This window comes from Ursus americanus, chromosome 19, assembly GCF_024610735.1.
Source record: "Ursus americanus isolate L20-20 chromosome 19, mUrsAme1.1.p, whole genome shotgun sequence".
NCBI lineage: Eukaryota > Metazoa > Chordata > Mammalia > Carnivora > Ursidae > Ursus > Ursus americanus.
The window spans coordinates 26,016,444-26,034,657 of record NC_142145.1 but is presented as its reverse complement, the minus strand read 5'-3'; the positions used below and the strand labels follow the sequence as shown (position 1 = coordinate 26,034,657).

Genomic DNA, 18,214 nt, shown 5'->3' with positions numbered 1-18,214 from the left:
TCCTTTGCAGTGGACTATCTTTTCCTATGTTTTGCCCATTTTTATAGTAAATTGTTGGTCCTTTTTTCCCTTTGATTTGTGGGTACTTATTATACATAAAGGAATTTGGCCTTTTGAACATTGATAAAATTGTAAATATCTTTCCCGGATTGTTGTCCTTTGACCTTGTTTTTGATTACTAAAATTTTTATGTAGCTAAATTTATCAGTCTTTTTCATTAATGGTTTCTGTGGTTTGTGTCCATGGTCTTATTTACTCTGAGATTAAAACAACAACAACAACAACAAACATGCCAAGTAGTTTTACTTCTTTATTTAAGTACAATCTGGGGATACTATTTATTAATTAAAACGATGTCTTATTGTTTACTGAGAGGCGACTTGATAAAAGTACAGTCGATCTTAAAATCCTCAGTGAAACCGAGGCTTCGCATCTTCAGCATTCTGAAGTATTCTCCAGGCAGGGAGGCCGTGGCACAGAGGCTCACAGGTGCAATATCTGAAAAGTCCAGGAGTCAGAGTTTCCCCAAAGCAAAAGATTCTGGTCTCCTTCAGAAGTCCCATCCCCTAATCCCCAATGCCCGCGTTTTCCTCCCCTCAAATTCCATGTCCGGGGAGAGTCCTCAGTTTACCGTTGGGAGAATCTCTTCTTGAAATCTTTCATTGTCTTGGCCATCATCGGGGCAGTTTTCTTGGCGGGTTTCCTGCTGCTGGCCACCACGCCCCCTGGGCACCGCTGGAGCTCAGGCGGTCAGAGCCCGGCTTCTCCAAGAAGAGGTTCAGACTGGCACTGCGGCAGGGAGCATGGCTGCTTCCTGGGGGGATGGTGCTGGCTTGATCCATGGATCCTTCTATTTCAAACTTCTCCTGGCTCCTTCGACCATCAGAAGGTGATAAGGCCACATGGTTGAGAGAGTCAGCTTTGCCCGTCAGCCTTTGGGCTTATTGGCAGGTGCAGATCCGATATTCATTGTCAGTACTTGGCAGCGGCCGCTCTCGGGCATCCCAAAGCCGCACGTGCGTCTCCCACCACGCCCTATGCTCTTCTGGACTTTCTTAAAGTTTTGGTGACAATAAAGTTTCCATAATGTATGTTTCTTCAACTAGTACATGATTGTATTTATTCGATATAGCTGATCGGCATAGAATCTCCAAAATGCATGGGCTCGAGAACAGAATGCCTGACTCCTCCCACTTCCAAGATTGATGGTGTTTTTAAGTACCCGGATGCGCTGTTGACACAGGGTCGTCATTTTGCGGAGATAGGCGCACTTGCAACCAGAAAACATGTGCATCTTCGAATTCATTCTGCGCCCAGGAAATCCAGCTGCTTCCTCTTCCTGGGGTGAAGGCAGTGCTTCTTGCTTTGGTTGGAAGGAGGACATCAACGCCGAGGCAGAAGTGCTCAGTAACTGGCCTGTACCGTGGGCAATGGGAGGTCTGGCGACACTGGTAATGCATCAGTGGGGACCTCTTTCAGCTTGGCTGAACCGGCTCCTGGCGGCGGCAGCTTATCCGACTCGCTTTTGTTCACCTTAGGCAACCTCTGGCCTGAGTCCAAGTTTCTTTTCTTTTCTTTTCTTTTTAAGATTTTATTTATTTGACAGAGAGGAAAAGAGGGAACACAAGCAGGGGGAGTGGGAGAGGGAGAAGCAGGCTTTCCGCTGAGCCGGGAGCCCGAAGCAGGGCTTGATCCCAGGACCCTGGGATCATGACCTGAGCTGGAGGCAGACGCTTAACGACTGAGCCACTCAGGCACCCCTGAGTCCAAGTTTTCATTAGCGCTTTTAGATTCATTTTTTAGTCCTTCTTCTCCAAGCGCAGTTGCTGAAGTTTTCACGGTCTTCCTTTTTCCTTTTTCTTCTGGGGCCAGTCGTAGTTACGTATGCCTCCAGAGGGTGGTTCCAGTTCATCATGCAGATCGGCCTCCTCAGTGTCACGGAAGGAGCCCACTGGCTTTCTGTCCAAATAAGGAGTGTTTACTTGCCCTTCCTGAGTCCTCGAGTTGTTAGAACTTTCTCTGTCACCTTGGGCAACAGGCGTCCTGCCCACGTTCCTATGTCTAAGCTGTCTAGACTTTGCTTGCTTTTGTCTGATTTGGTTTTCTGGGAGCCTTGCGCTTTCGCTTTTTAAGGCCTCTGAAACAAACACCCACGGAGGTGAAAACTTAGGGATGTAGTGGCCCTCTTTCCTTCTTTCTTGACACCCTCACTGAAGGCGTATCGTCGTTGTGTTGTCTCAGGACAGAGGCCTTGGGCTTTCCTCTCTGGAGAAGACCTGGTGTGATTTCTGGCTGATCAAAGCATTGGACTTTTCACGTCCTTTGGTACCCACCAGGAGTTTGTCCCTTTGGGAAGATAAGTGCCCCTTGCTTTGACACACAGCTCCTTTCCCTTGGGGCCACCCTGGTGTCCTTCTTGCCTGAGCCCCGGTCTGTGCTGGGAGGCAGCAGAGTGGCCTTCTCCAGGCCTCTGGCATGCAACATGGGCCAGCGCGGGGCGTCTGTGCCTGTCCCAAGACAACTCTTGGGGAGTAACCGGAAGATTCCTGCTTTGAGGACTAAACTGGAGCAACTCTGTGACTCTTCCCTGTCTCCTCTCACGACTGTGGGACACTGGGTGGAGCCTCTTGAGCTCCGGGGCTTTTCTGTGGTTTTTTTCTGGGCAGTCCGATTGGCTGCTGTAGCCTTTGCAGGGTTGTGGGGAGTCTTCCTCCATTCTGACCTTCTGAAGAGTGGTTCCAGGGCACTTTGGGGAATCCTCTTCTCCAAGTAGGGCTCAGTGTCTGATCCACGGGAGTCAACTTCTTTCCCTGGGCCACAGCCCAGCAGGGCTCTGGATGTGCTGGTGTTTGTGACTGTCCTGCTGCCCAGGTCTCCACGAGCATGGCTAGAGTTGGGCCAGGCAGACAGTCTCTTCAAATCTTCTCACAGCTTCTTCGGGTGGAGGCTGGTGGGCAGGCACACCCGCAGCTCCCACACAACTGGGTGCCCCAACCTCGCTGCCATCACCCGAGTGACCTTGCTGCCATCACCTGAGCTGGGGTCGTGTCCACCTCTGGCCCTGTGATGGCCTGGCCTGGACCAGTGCACCCAGGAGGAGCGGGGTCTGCAGTCCAGGTGCGCCCGACACCCCGACTTCTCCTCCTTGGGGTGCGGAGCCACTGCAGCATGCAGCCCAGGATGGAAGGAAGCCCCCTCGCCAGATCCTGGCCTTGTAAGTATCCCAGCCACCCTCCCTTGGGTGCTGTGACCAGCACACTGCCCCAATGAAATGAACTCCTGTGGGTGGTCCCTGGGCCGCCCGCCCTGCTCTGGTACTGAGAATTAGCAAGAACCAATCAGAAGTGACCACCCTAGTGCCCTGCGCCTGCTGTTGACTATCTTAATTTTAACCTTAACGTAACCCAACAAAACGAGTTATATTTCCCCCATTTTATGGATGAGGAAACTGAGGCTTAGGGAGATCAAATTAAGTTGCATGTGGTCACATAACAGAAAGAGGTGAAGTTGGATTCCGAATCTAAGTAGCTTAGGTCTACGGTGAGCACACACGTCTGAACAGGTGGAGGAATCGAGGCCTAGAGACAGGACAGATTAGTCTAAAGTCCAACAGTTTATCCTCGTGAGGATGGTAATAGTCCCTACATTTGGCTTGCCCCCAAAGCAGTGTATGACACAGGCATCAAATAAATTCTTGAATGAATGAATGCCATTTGCTCTCACCACCGGAACATCCACAGTAGGGCCTGAGTCAAATCAGCCTAAGCGCCCTCTCCAACCCAATTATCCTTGAAAGCACTTACCCTTCTCTTAGAAGGACTACATTTTATTATTACTATTATTACCACTAAAAATAATCACTTAATAGACTTCACTTAAAATGGCAGCATTGATTACAGCTCCTTTCATTAGATCAGACCTGATTAGATCCTAGTCAGATCTCCAGGAATGCATCTGGCCAGACCTCTCGCTCCAATCAGGAAAGTTCCATGGTTTTCCTTCCTTTATTTTTTTATATTTAAATTTTTTAATCTGTTGAACAATTCTATAGGCATACATTGTGAGGTGTTATCAACGTTTCCTTCAATTCTTTCCAGTTGTCTCAACATTGTTTACATAGTTTGTTTATATAGTAGCCTATATTTCCCCCCATTATTCTAGGCTTTAAAGATATCTCAAGTGTTAGAATTTATTAGATTTAAGAATTCCTGACAGTTACTGTTTTTGATATTATCAGTGTATCAATTGGCAGTTCTAATATCACATGATTGCTTCCATAATCACAAATCAAATTTAAAGAAATGATAGGTAACAAAGAGAATAAATAAAATAAAACACCACATTCCCACAACCCAGATACACTAAGGTGTTAACCAAAGGTGAGTGTATGGATAAACACCCTTCCAGATCCTTTTCCGTGTGTGTATATACAGACACATGCACGCACACATGTGTTTTATCAAAACGAATTCATATTAAATACTGTTCTTTAACCAACTAGTTCTCTAACCTGGATCATACCTTGTATCTCGTTGTTGTACCCCTCACCTCACCTCTCATTGAATCAGCACAGCTTCCCCCACCCCCGACCTTCTCTATTGTCATTCTGGTTTTTATTTTTAACGACACTGACTTGTTCAAGAAACCACGAGAATTGTTCTCCAGAACATCTCCCCTTCTAGATTTGTCGGCTTGCTTCCTTGAGGTCTCACCTGCTGCTCTCTCTCTGGTGAATGAGAAGTTGGTTCTAAAGCCTTGATGGATTTCAGTTAAATCCTTTTATTTACCTCATAGGCGATACATCAGGGGACCTACAGTGCCTGTGACAGCAGTGTGACCTTTCATGCCGCTCTGTGGTAAACAGAAAGAAGCCTGTGTCAGCATGAGCTTTTGAAAAAAACACAAATATCGTAGTTCCATAACCTAGTTCGGTGTTGAATAACAGTGGTGTGGGGTATGGAACGTCTCCTGTTTCAGCAGACTTTCTACGTCCCTGAAATCTCAAATTCCATAACCAGTTCATACTCAGGATGAACAACAGATGCCTCCTCTCGTGGAACACTGTCCCTGAGCATAGTTGACCAGTTCTGACTTTATAGTTTACAAGAAATGCCTTTCCTGGATCTGTAGACACTTTTTTGGTAGTTCTGGTGCTTTGTCAAGTTGTGGAGCATTTGAAACTTAGGAAGTTTCCTCGTAGAAACAGGAGGTAATCAGGAAACAAACGAAAAACAAATTAGAACCTATGGGTATATATTCAAGCTTTTAAGTGAATATTAGATGCAGGGACTGTAAAATAGAACTATAATAAAAACATCTGAAAGAAGAAATGTGTCCTTTTTAACTGTTTGTTTTTGAGATGGAAAGCTTAATGCAAAATTTGGATCTTATTACAGAAATTGAAACAAGCTCATGCAAATTAATCTCCATTGCACCCGTAAAAAAGAAATTAAAAGCACTAATGTTGCATGTGGTGTATATACAGTAACATTTCCTAAATATCTTCTGGGTCTAAAACTAGGGATGATATTCAATGCTTCCTTTTCCTCAGGCTACAGTATCATAGGATTCAATTTTGAATCTGATAATGGAGGCATTTTTGTTGCACAATTGCCCACAAAGGAAATGAAGGAAGAAGAAAACAGCCAGATCATTGAAGCAGAGACAATGAGATACCACAGTTAGATGCTCACTCCTGGACCTCCTTTCTTTGGTAGACAGAAATTAATTGAGCATCTAATTGTGTCCATTTCAGGGGAACACCATCTTTTACAGTTTAAATTGACCATTTGTTGTTGGCCCATTCTTAGTTTTTCAATTCAGAAGATGACTTTCTATGCTAATCTGAATGGCATGAGTATAAAGATGTTACAGATCTGGTAAACTTTACACTATTAACAAATCCATGAGACCACATTCTGTGTTTCAATAATAGCACATCTTAAATATTTAGCATTAGATATTTGAATAGTATTTTCTTATATCTTTTTTCTGTTCTTACTAAATTCTGAATTCCCATCAAACTCGTTTCAAAGAAAAAGCTGAAGTATTATGTTAAGGCCTGGAGTCCCGAAGTACAAGCTGTTTTGCCCAGTGCTTAGTAAGAAAGCCCTTTTTGAGGCAGCGTCATTACCAAACAGAATTCTAAGTCACTGAACAGAAGGGTGCCCCTCAATCCCCATTGTCTGCCATACACATCAGGACTATTTGCCAAACTTTGTGATCCCAGCCGAAAACCCCTAGAAATACTCTTGACTGGAGCTGGGACAGCTACCATTTTCCAGGAATGTAATCAAAGCCCTGGACCAGCCTCTCTGATAGGTTATTTATATTCTTTGAAGAATATGGTCAACATCGCCCAGATCAGCCTGGGATCCAGAGGTGCCTCCGTCCTAAGAATGAGAGCTTCGCCTTCCTGTTCATCCCGCTCTACCGTGAGTTCACCAGCTCAGGGGTTCACTGTTTAGGGAGCACTCCGAGGATTCTAACATGAATCTGAGGGAGATCATTCTGACAGATCCCCCAGCTCAAGTTCTGTTGGGGTGGCTGAGACCCAAGGTGCTAGCTATGGATGGCGGACCACAGAACTCCTAGGTTTCTCTGTGTCTGTGCATGTGAAGTGAGGTGAGGTGGGGGTCTGGGGTGGTGGGGGTGGGAAGTGTGGAGTGGAGGAGGTGCCTGCAGGTGACTTTGTACGGATCTTTCCCTCCCAGTGAGTGAGAACACTGCCCTGCTCCCCTTACCTCCCAAGGCTGGGGCAGGGGACCCGGATGGCAGAGGTGGTAGATGGAATTCCTTGGCCTAGAAATTTTCTGATCTGTGAACAGTTGAACCCAAGCTGAGGTTTTGTTTGCTTCTTACTTGCCAACATTAAATTTAAACAATCAAAAGTATATGGATTGACCCTTCAATTGCTATGCCCCCAGCCCCTTCCTCTACCCAGAGGTGATTACATATCTGGGTTTTTATTCCTTACTTTTTCTATGAGTGAAAGATTGTGGCTGTGTATTTCTGTGACTTTTCACTTTACAATAGGTCTTAGAATTAGGTGGATCTACATATGGTGGAATAGAAAGATTCTTAAGACATATTATTAAGTGGGGTGAGAAAGCAAGATGTCCAACAGTATAAACAAAATTATTCCATTTTGGTAAATTTTTAAAAAGTGGTACATACGTACTTTGATATATTCGTAATTCCTTTCTGAACCGTTGCACAAGAATTTAAAAATAGTGGATAACATGAAGAGAGAATCTTTGCTTTTTAAACCGTTTGTACTATTTGAAGTTTTCCTTTGTTAAATTTAATTCAAGCTTGTATTTTAAACTTTCTTTCCCCGAGTAACATAATATTCGGGGCAGGCAGTGAGTGGGTGGAGAGAAGACGCGATGTCTCCAGAATCTTTCCTCACCAGTGTATATAGACCAACCTCATTCTTCTGGCTGGTGCATAGCATTCCACAGTGAGCTCGTGCCATGACTTATTTAACCACTAATGGACACTTATAGCCAATTCCAATTTTTTTTGGCGAATACAAATAATGCTGTATTAAACATCCTTGAACAGTAATCATTGTGCATACATGGACTATTTCTATAATCTACTATAATTGATCTCCTATTGTATACATTGCTGGGAGTGGAACTGCTGGGTCAACGAGTACGTGCATATTTCATTTTGATAGATCTTGCCAATTTGCTCTATAAAAAGGTTGTACTAGTTTACATTTCCACCAGTTATGTCGGAGTGCATGTTCTTTCACACCTTGCCCAGCCTGGGTATTATCTGGATAACATTTTTAAGATTTCTGCATTTAAAGAAATTGGAGATTCTTACTGAAAGCAGCTTATTTTTGTCCAATGAACTGAAGAAATATTAATAACACTTAAGGTGGTTTCTTCAACTTTTATGTGCATGACCAATGATGACAAAACCAAAAAGAAAAAGTCTACAGCAAAGGGAAATGAAAACCTTCTGGATGGTTTTGCGTTTTCCTTTCTGCCCTGTACGTCCCACCTGGGCTCGCGCTGACGGGGCTCGCTCGCTAGCTGAGTCACTGGAGCACGTACAGGCGCTCCCGCGGCAGCCCCGCCCACGATGGGACCAGGCTCTGCCGTCAGCCTGGTGAGCAGGCTCTCACGGGGGTGTGGGCGATAAGCAGCTCTTTCTCCCCACCACTTCCATTTGAATCACTCCAAAATGTTGCATGAAACGATTTCCATTTTTCAGTCGGACCATTTGTTTTATGTATCAGGGTAAAAAAGTTACTCAAATTATTTACATTCATTTTAGCCTTCTTTTCTCTACCTCTCTCCATTTGTTTTTGGCATTTTAAAACAGCCTTCTTTGAGATATAATTAACATACCATGCAACTCACCGGAAGTATATTTACAGAGAGATACAACTATCAGCATGGTAACTTCAGAACATTTTCACTACCCCAAGAAGAAACTGTACCCCTTAACTGTTACCCATCCCCATTTCTCCATCCTCCTCTGCCCTCCCATCCCCTTTTCTTTTCTTCTTTTTTCTTTATTTTTTAGTGAGCTCTATGCCCAATGTGAGGCTTGAACTTACGACCCTGAGATCAAGAGTTGCACGCTCCACCCACTGAACCAGCCGATTACCCCCACCCCTATCCCCCTTTAAAAACATCTCTGCCGGGATGCCTGGGTGGCTCAGTCAGTTAAGCGTCTGCTTTCAGCTCAGGTCATGATCCCAGGGTCCTGGGGTTGAGTCCTGCATTGGGCTCCTTGCTCAGTGGGGAGCCTGCTTCTCCCTCTGCCTGCCACTCCCCCTGCTTATGCTCTCTCTCTCTCTCTCTCTGACATCTAAAATAAAAAATCTGTAAAAAAAACCCAAAAAAGAAACTTCTCTCCCAAGATCTTTTCCTGTTCCCCTAATAAGTTTTCTGGCGCTACCCAGACCTTCATCTTCAGGAAATTCAGAGCTATCAGCGAAACTGAGTGTAGTGTGAGCAGTCCTGAGGAGCACAGGCAAAACCCTCCTTAGCTAATGTTTCTCAGCATCCTACTCATAAGAGAACACGTGCATCTATCTGTGCCTGTTTAGGAAGAAGCACGTGCTTCCAGTGCGAAGGATGGAGAGACTGTGAAATACACGAACAAAGCAACTAACAGCTGCTGAGCACCCACCGATCACTGACCCTGCCACGGGCACAGCACGCCACAGTTTGCAAAACACTGACGGTTGGAAATGGCACTAGTCAGTGTCCAGCGAAGTCCCTCTGAGTAGACAGGGCTCTCATGGCTCTTGTAAGAGACACCATTCATGCGTTACCATGTGAGGTCCGCTAAGAAAGATTGTCTGGTAACCACAATTGTTTGATTTTAGCAAATGTGGCACACGGATTTTGGCAAGTTAAAATAGCTTCTCTCTAGTCTGTGGTTAATGTGCAGGGGTGGGAGTGGAGATTGATGAGGAGGGGGTGAATGCAGGAGAGGAAGTGATGGGGAGAAGAGCACTGGGTTCTGATCTCAATTCTGCAGGCTTTTGAGCAAATCCTTTAATTTATCTGGATCTTGGGTTCCTGAGACTCAATGATCTCCCAGTAATTTCTAGACTCTTAAAATTCTGAATCAAAACCCCAAGCGTGAACTTGAGAATTTGTATATTTAGAAACATAGCCTATCAATTTTATCACTGCTTATTTAACAGGTGGTTATATTTTTTATTTTGCAAGCTTGATTTGGACTGAATTTTGTGATGACTGTCATCTTTATTATGTGAATCATAATTTGGAACTAACCTGGATTTCATGAAGTGCTTCCCCTCCTAATGCACTAGATGGCACTAGAGGCAAGGCAAAGCAAATTCAAAAAAAAAAAAAAAAAGCAGGGGAGGGAGGGTAGGTTTCGACTACCAAAGTCGGTTACTAATACGGTAAATTCGAAAGGTTTCAGTCTCTTTCAAGAGTCATGTCAACATCTTCAGAAAGATGAGCAAACACCGCCGGAGTTGAACATCTTAATATCAGGATAATGTCATTTTGTGTGGCAGCTTTCACACTATGACCGTGACCAACCGTAAGACATCTTAGATTGGGACCCGACACATATACACACAGGCTAAAGCAACAGAAGTTCCCCAGAGCAATCCTGAGACTTCTTCCCTGTCTCGCATTCTGAGACAATGCTATTGCATTGAAGGGAAACCTTGGGGGGGTGGGGGGTGTAAATGACACATTATCTGATGTATTTGATGGTGCAGAAAGTGATATATCCCCTTTAGAGATGTGTTGGTGTTTGAAAATTAGCAATAGGTATGCAGAAAAGTAACCAAGCTAAAAAAAAATGAGGCAATTATCCATCCCAAGAAAAATAATGTACAGAAGTGGAAAAGTACTTTCTGACTCAGCAGTGAACATTGTTTTCATGGTTACAATAATAGAATCACCGAACACTGATATCCGTGTAAGGGGAGGGGAGGGTGAGAAGTTGGATGACAGCTTAGTTCTCATCTACCTTAACTAGATGTGACTAGTTAATGCCTAATATTCAAGTATCATGGAACACTGATATATTTAGAAACATGGAGGTAAATATCAGAAGAAATAGCTCAAGTAATTGAGGTTGTTGCCTCTAGGGAGTGAGTGGGGGGTGGGGTAGTGGAGTGGGGCAGAGACTATAGTTTTTCTTTAAAAAGGAAAACATTTGGACACATATTACAACATGGATGGACCTTGATGACATTATTCTAAGTGTCTAAGCTAGACACCAAAGGGCAAATACTGTATGAGTCCATTTCCATGAGGTACCTAGTATAGGCCAATTCATAGAAACGGGAAGTAAAATGGCAATGGCCAGGGCTTAAGGGGGTGGGGGGAGGGCATTACTGTTTAATGAATACAGAGTTGCCGTTGGGAGGGATAAAAAGGCTCTGAAGATGGATGGTGGTGATGGCTGCACAACAGTATAAGCGCGCTAATGCCACCAAACACGTATAAATGGCTGAAATGGTATTGTATGTCACGTATGTTCAGCACAACAAAACAATGTAAGGAGAAAAATAATTTATAGTACTCTTTGAATTTTAAATAGCTGTATGCACATTTTAATTTCATTACATTAATTTTTAGAAAGCTTTGGATGAATGTCTGAAAAGTTTTTGTATGTGCCATGAGCGTGAGTGTTTGCGTACAGATTTTATGATCTGGGCCACTCAGGGGCCTCTTTTGCTTTTATCCAGTTCTTATCTGTATTGTCCTTAGATAAAGATGTTAGGTAAGCTGGTCTCAAGTAAGGGACGTATTACTGAAAGTAGGTATTTTATGAATACGTTTCAGGGGAGTTTGAGATACCAGATAAGTAAACGCAGCACACGAACACTGAATAAATGCACAGATGCATCCAGTTTGAATAGGGACATTATTACGCAGGAATTTCCCTTCTCTGGCCTCTGCTCCTCTGAGGGGATCTTCTCAATGTTTGGCTGTGTAGTCACCTGCTGAATGGCTTGCTGGAACTCGTGGCCACGTTTGTGCCGGGACTGGGTGGGGCTCTGAGTGAAGCCAAGATGTCCTAGCAGGTCAGTACCCGCGATGTCAGAGCTGATTTCTAGCTCATGAGTCTCTCTTTACCATCACTTTCCTTAACCTGGCCCAAACAGGAGTGCATATATTTGCTTCTTTGCAGTTAAGAGCAATAAAATGCCAGTTAGCTTGGCCGTAAGAGGTTGACTAGTGAAGCGCAATTCTAATTTAAATCATCATACCTTCAGTTTACAATTGAGAAGGCAGCTCTAAGAAGAAGACAGTGGAAAATAACTTTATATATCCTTAGAGACGTCAAGCTGCCTTCCAGCCTTTGAGTCATGCTTCTTGGTTTTGACAGGTTACATTTACCTTCAAGGGTTTATTGCTATAAAAAGAGTGTTCTATCTCATTGTCATCCCATCTAAATTTTCCTTTTTGTTCACAGTGCGAGATGAGGACAGAAGCACGACGAAAAAATCTTCTTATTTTGATTTTGCACTACTTAACACAAGAAGGGTATGTTACATTACAAATATTTACAGAGATGATTCCTGTCTTTCTCTGACCCCCTCTCTTCCAGATATACCCTTATCAAAATAGTTCATAGAATTTATTTTTTAGAGCAGTTTTCTATTTATAGAAAAACTGAGCAGGAAGTATAGAGAGTTCCCATCTACTGGGAATCCCCCCACCCCAGCCAGTCTCCCCTATTATTAACATCTTAGGTTGGCGTGGTACATTTGTCACAACTGGTGAACCAATCTTGATATGTTATTGTTAGCTGACACTCATAGTTTCCATCAGGGTTTACTCTTGGGTTGTATAATTCCATGAGCTTTGACAAATGCATAATGTCACGTATCCAGCATTGTAGTATCATATCCAATAGCTTCGCCCTAAAAATCCCTTGTGCTCTGCCTATCCCTGCCCCCACATTCAGCAACCCAGACACATACTTTTATTGCCTTATTTACATAGATATTATTCCCATTACGCATTTGAAAACTTTAACAAAGCTACCCAGTTCCTGAGATACCGCCCCCCCCCCTTCAGGTTTCAGGCCTATCAAATGAGATTCCCGGGGTCCCACTGCTGGGTATCTACACAGAGATAATGCTCTTATTCTTCAATTCTCCTTCCCTCAAAATAAAGGTATCGCATTTACCTGATGACCTGTGCTTGACTCTCTTTTCTGAGCAATGCCATTCGATAACTGACATGGGAGGAAATTGGGAAGCATTTGAGTTTGGCCACCTACCTGATTTAGAAATGTGTAAGCCCTTACAATGAAGGCCGCTGGTGTTCTGGGTTTTGTGAAGAACAGAGCTCATCCACTGTTTACTTTCAAGTTTCCTTTCTTTCCAAGTTTCAGCCAGGAAGAATATATTTGGGTTTCAGGCTTAGGTCTTGAACTTTCAAGTTAAAGCAGCAGTTCTCAACTGGGGTGATTTTGCCGCTTGGGGGACATTTGGCAATGTTGGGAGACGTTTTTGACTGCCACGATGGCACCTAGTGGCGAGAGGGCAGGGGTGCTGCTAAACATCCTTCAACACACGGGACAGCAACCCACAACAGTTGTCCAGCCCCCGATATCAACCGTGCCAAGACACTGTATCAGGAAGACCTGCGAAAACAAAAAGACAAAGCAAATTCAGCATAGTTTATCCCCTCTCCTACAGGGCTTACTGTGTATTTACAGGGCATGCATTTCCCCTTTCTGCCACAAGATGGCCCCTTGCATCTCGAATTAATGAAAATTCTACTAGAGTTGATCATTTTCTTGAAACCCGCTGGTTAAGATACTTATGAGTGGATTGTCAAGATGAAAAGTAAACTGTCAGGAAAGTAGACCTACCTTTAACAAAATATTAAGAAGTTATCTTCGCAAAGAGGATAGATTGTAGTGCAGTGGAATAAACAATCAGAAAAAGCTTTGTAGAGAAGGTGATGTGAGCTGGTCTTGAAAAATGTATAGAATACGGATAGACAGACATGATGGACAAGGATATTCTAGGCAGGTGCAGAGAGGAAGGAAGGAAGGAAGGAAAGGAAGGAAGGAAGGAAGGAAGGAAGGAAGGAAGGAAGGAAGGAAGGAAGGAAGAGTGAGCATGAGCTAAGTGGAATGATTAGGCAAACAGAAAGACCAGATGTTGACTGTCAATGGACATTTGCAATTTCTTTAAAATTAGCAAGGTCACTGGAAATAATCATGGCAACCTCATTTAAGAAAGTTCAAGCTTCCAACTGACCTGAATCTGGGGCAGGGAAGAGAGCATAATAAACAAAGTTTTCTCCTACTTTCCCAGATTGGAATCAAATAGCAAGATCTCTACCTTGCGGCAGGAATTCTTAATCTGAGGTCCTTGGATGAAATTGTATGCTAATTTGTGCATATTTGCACACTTTTCAGGAGAGAGTCATTGGTTTCAATAAGAAGTCAAGAGCTAAAATTAAGACCTGGAAAGTCTTTCCACTTTCAGAGGATTGTGAGACAAAGCATGTTTTTACTGCTAAAACCACTTAAGTTGGACAGCCTTACAACTGAACAGATTAAAAAACGGCAGTGACGTACCCCTGGTGAAGACGGCGCTTACATTCACAGTCAGCTTCTAGTGTAATGTGTGACTGAAGAAAAAATCACCAGAAATAATACATCCAAGCCGATGATGTCTTCTTATACTTAATTTCCCTCAATGATACTGATCAACATATTTTTGGAATTTCCTTCAGAACTCATGACCTACCCTTTTCAATTGCTACAAAATCGTGGCAAATCTTGCGTCTTGGAGTTGAATTTGGGTTTATCAAGTGCCCGATATTATCTAAAATGAGTGCTGGTGAATAAAGAGGTAATTGAGTTGGGCACAGACCCACTTTAGGCTAAAAATGAGTAAAAGTAAAGCACAAGACATTTTCTTAGCTGATTTACATATTTGACTTTTAAGCACTTCCAAAAATATTTTGAACAATGATGACACCATTAGAGTAAGTATGTAGCTTCCTGAGGCAACTGCTCTGAAAAACACTACGTGCATATCCTTACTGTATGTGGGGCTCCTTACTCTATAGGCAAACCTCATGTATTCTAACTGTTGTCCAATGTACTACTTAATATAAGCTTATTATTTGTATCGAACATCTTTGGACTTGTTATGCCTGTTTGCCTTTATTCATTTTACCCAGTAAAATGCTTTTTGTTTTGTTTTTCTCTTCTGTGAAATGGCCAGATATATCGATGCAGCCAAAGCTTTGGAGCAAGAAACTAAACTGGGGTTACGACGCTTTGAAGTTTGTGACAACGTTGACCTTGAAACTATTCTGATGGAATATGAGAGCTATTACTTTGTAAAATTTCAGAAATACCCCAAAATTGTCAAAAAGGCATCAGACACAGGTACATGGCTATTTTCTAGAAATAAGGTTTTCTCTTCATCTTTAAGACCAGTGTTTCTTCCTCATTGTGTTCCCAGATAGATGCTACTGCCACCCTGCACTGAAAGAATAGACCAGAAAGACTGTATCCTCTATTAGATCCTGTACAGATAATGTAAACATGATCGTCTGGGCAGTAATGTCCCTATAGCCATGTTGGCAGTTGTTCGAGGAATGTATGTTTTAGGACAAGGAAAGCAAAACCTCAGTGTATCACAGGTACTTTTTAGAAGACCAACACTACTTTCATTTCTTTAGAGATGGCAAGAGCTGTTGGAAGAGGATAAATGACAGAAGACTTGTTGTTGTTGTTGTTGTTGTTAGGAAGACCTATTATCTATCTCGAAAATAACATGAAAATGAGTATTGGTGAAACTAATAGCTCATGTATAGATAATGAAATGCTTTTGAAAGCCATCAATCCAGATAATGATCAATATAATGCAAAGACCCAGTATAGGTTAGCAGTCAAGGAGGCTGGCTGGAGGAAAGATCTACAGTGAGGGCCCCATGTTTTGTAGTAACATCGACTTAGAAGTCTGTAAGTGGGGGAAGTAATTATAAACCAAGGGAGATCATTGTCCTGTTTATAAGGCACTTGTTAAGCCACAGACTTTAACATTTCATGTGGGGACCAGGAAACCAAGAGGAACGTCAATTAAAAATAGCCGGGGGTGAATCTCCTAGCTGGAAGGGATATTTTATCTGAGCTCCTCTCCAGTGCAGCGTTCAGAGCTCCATGTCCTTGGCTGGTTGTTGGATCTGGGTTTTGGCAGAGAAAGCACTGATGCCTAGCCACTGGGCAACCTGACCTATCACTCATGTGATCTAATTTCTAGATTGCTGGTTCTGATCTAACTTAGAACCATAGTCTCCTGGGATATTGGACACAATGTGTTTATTTTAAGGTAAACTGGCAGAGTATGACTGATAAGTGTCCATGCAATCACCCTGGTGTCCCTACAGACCACAGCAAAATGGTGTCAAGTACATGAAAACTTGAAATGGTTACTGTCACCTGGCCCACAGTGAAGTCACCACCAGGTTCACGGTTTCTAACACGTTTCATATCTGAGGGTTTTGGGGTCCACCTCTGTGTGGAAATGCTTGGGAAACGTGAGCTTCTTTGTCTTTTCTGGTAGTTTCACTTCTTTCTACATGAGAATAGCTTAGAGCTCCTGCATTCCACAATGCTGTAGCACAAATTTTAAGAACAATGTGAAAGGACAAACATACCTGACAAATCACTTTCTCTTAAAAAATTAAATTCTTTCCTTTTCCTCCCAATATTTGTTTCACCACAGCTGAAAATAATTTACCACAGAGAAGTGGAGGGAAGACCAGAAGGTAAAATGAATGGTAATTCATCTTGACCAACTCAACTGTAGGAGTTTGTGGGATCGCTTTCCAGAAGATTCTCCAGCTCAGCTCCATGTCTGTCTACCAGCAATTGCAGACTACGATCATGTGACCTTGGTGGGCCCAGCCATGGGTTCTCCTCACCTTACGATGTCCAGGATATGGGTCACTGTCTGTTGGTTCTCCTGGTTTTATCACAAATAACTGCATTTACTGGTGCTCTTTCAAGGCTCTGTGCTGTGAAAAGATCCGGGGTTCGATTCCTGACTCTGCTACTCACCAGCTTGGAGCAATTTTCTGACACAAAGTGAGGTCCCCACACGTAGGGAACACCCACACATGCTTCATGATAATACTCTCAACAATGCTCTGCCTGAGGCCACCTTGGCTTCGTGCTATTCTTTAGGGACAGTTTTATTGTTTTGACCAAAGTGTTATCCTTTTACTTATAGTTTCCATAAAGCTAGTCAGACTCTGACAATGAACGATAACTACTTTAGAACAGAAACGGTGAGCAGCACTTTAAAAGGCCAGCTTTGGTATGCGTTTGGATTCTGATTATTTTTCAGCCACACGCTTCTGCCTGGAACGTCCCCAGCATTCCCTACCTGGCAGAACGTTCCATGAGTGGTGTCTTCCGAGCACTTTGCTTCTCTTTAGGGATGGAGCTTGACAGCTTGGGTGTCTTCAGCTCCTCTCTGAGTAAATGCTTGTACCTGGCAAGCACAGAGGTCAGACAGCAAATGGCTGGAGTCAAGAAGGATAATTAGGAAAGTAATGAATGCTGTGGGTTTATAATTCTGTCATTGAAGGTATCTATTGAAAGAGGTTGTATCATGAGATTGGCTATTAACAAATGAAAGTACCTTTTCCTCATTTGCACATCTCACACCAGAGAGCAAGTTCCCAGTTTACAGATCTGCAGATGACCCAATGGAGGAATGGTTACTTAATGTGATGGATGGCAGAACTAGGATGCGAAAAAATCTTGACAATTTGGATGATGGGCCCAAAATAATAAGATGAAATTTACCAAAATAAGGTATAAGCTCTAACCAAAGATTAAAAACAAATAGCTCCCTCATTACAAAATCAGAGACCCGGAAATTTGAGTTAACAACAGATGCACTGTGACTCAACAATGCGATATGATTGCCAACGTGGTCTCAGGCCTCAATGATAGAAAAACAGTGTCCACAAAATAGGAGTTGACTCTATTCTGGTTAGAAGACAGTGGACACTGGAAAAGTGACCAGGATGAGGATGAATCTGGTAACCTTAAAGATGATTGGAGCAGCTGGTGATGTTTAGCTCGAAGAATGGAAGACGCGGAGGAGGTGGCCCTAGAACGACACAGTACCAGTTTCACTCTCTAAAGAGGGCTGAGCCTTCTTCGTAGTATTCCACAGGGCACACCTGGGAGTGGCAACTAAAGTTACAGCGGGGTGAATTTGGTTCCATATTAGGAAGAATTCTACAATCGTTAGAGCTGACGGGAAATGAATTGCACTGCTTTGCACATGAAGCACTTGTCTTTGATCGTGTTAAAGCAACTCTGTGAATCACTTGCCTCTAAAGGGAAATCAAAGTGGGGAGACAGACTCCAAGGCCCCTGCCTGCCCCACAGTGACGTTGGGCAAATTTAACTATATATATATATGACCTCACTTCACTTAAATCAATGCTGTTCCTAAGGGTTTGCACTTGTAAAATGTTTGGTATTCGTTTCATAGATATTTCATTTTTGTGCCAGCAAAAGGCCCAAGGGACAGGCATTTTTATTCCTTATTTACAGATGAAAAACAAGTGCTGTCTACCTCTTAGGACACTCACCCCAGTGGGCCAACAGTGGGGTCACCGTGTATGGATACTGGCGGTATTATTGGTGTGGGTGGTCTTGCTGGCCAAACACCTATCTGTTTATATTA

The 18,214-nt window shown here is 43.2% G+C and overlaps 1 protein-coding gene and 2 pseudogenes across 1 annotated transcript in view; 1 reads left to right on the top strand and 2 right to left on the bottom strand.

Moving 5' to 3' along the window:
• Nucleotides 1-18,214, top strand: part of KATNAL2 (katanin catalytic subunit A1 like 2) — a 63,274-nt gene that overhangs the window by 11,409 nt on the left and 33,651 nt on the right. The window contains exons 2-4 of the mRNA XM_045790017.2: nt 11,941-12,011; nt 14,723-14,889; nt 16,232-16,274. Coding sequence (XP_045645973.1) covers nt 11,941-12,011; nt 14,723-14,889; nt 16,232-16,274 — 281 coding nt within the window. The remainder of the gene's footprint in view (nt 1-11,940; nt 12,012-14,722; nt 14,890-16,231; nt 16,275-18,214) is intronic.
• On the bottom strand, nt 628-1,701 carry LOC148108479 (elongin-A pseudogene; annotated as a pseudogene).
• LOC148108478 (elongin-A pseudogene) lies at nt 1,701-3,723 on the bottom strand (annotated as a pseudogene).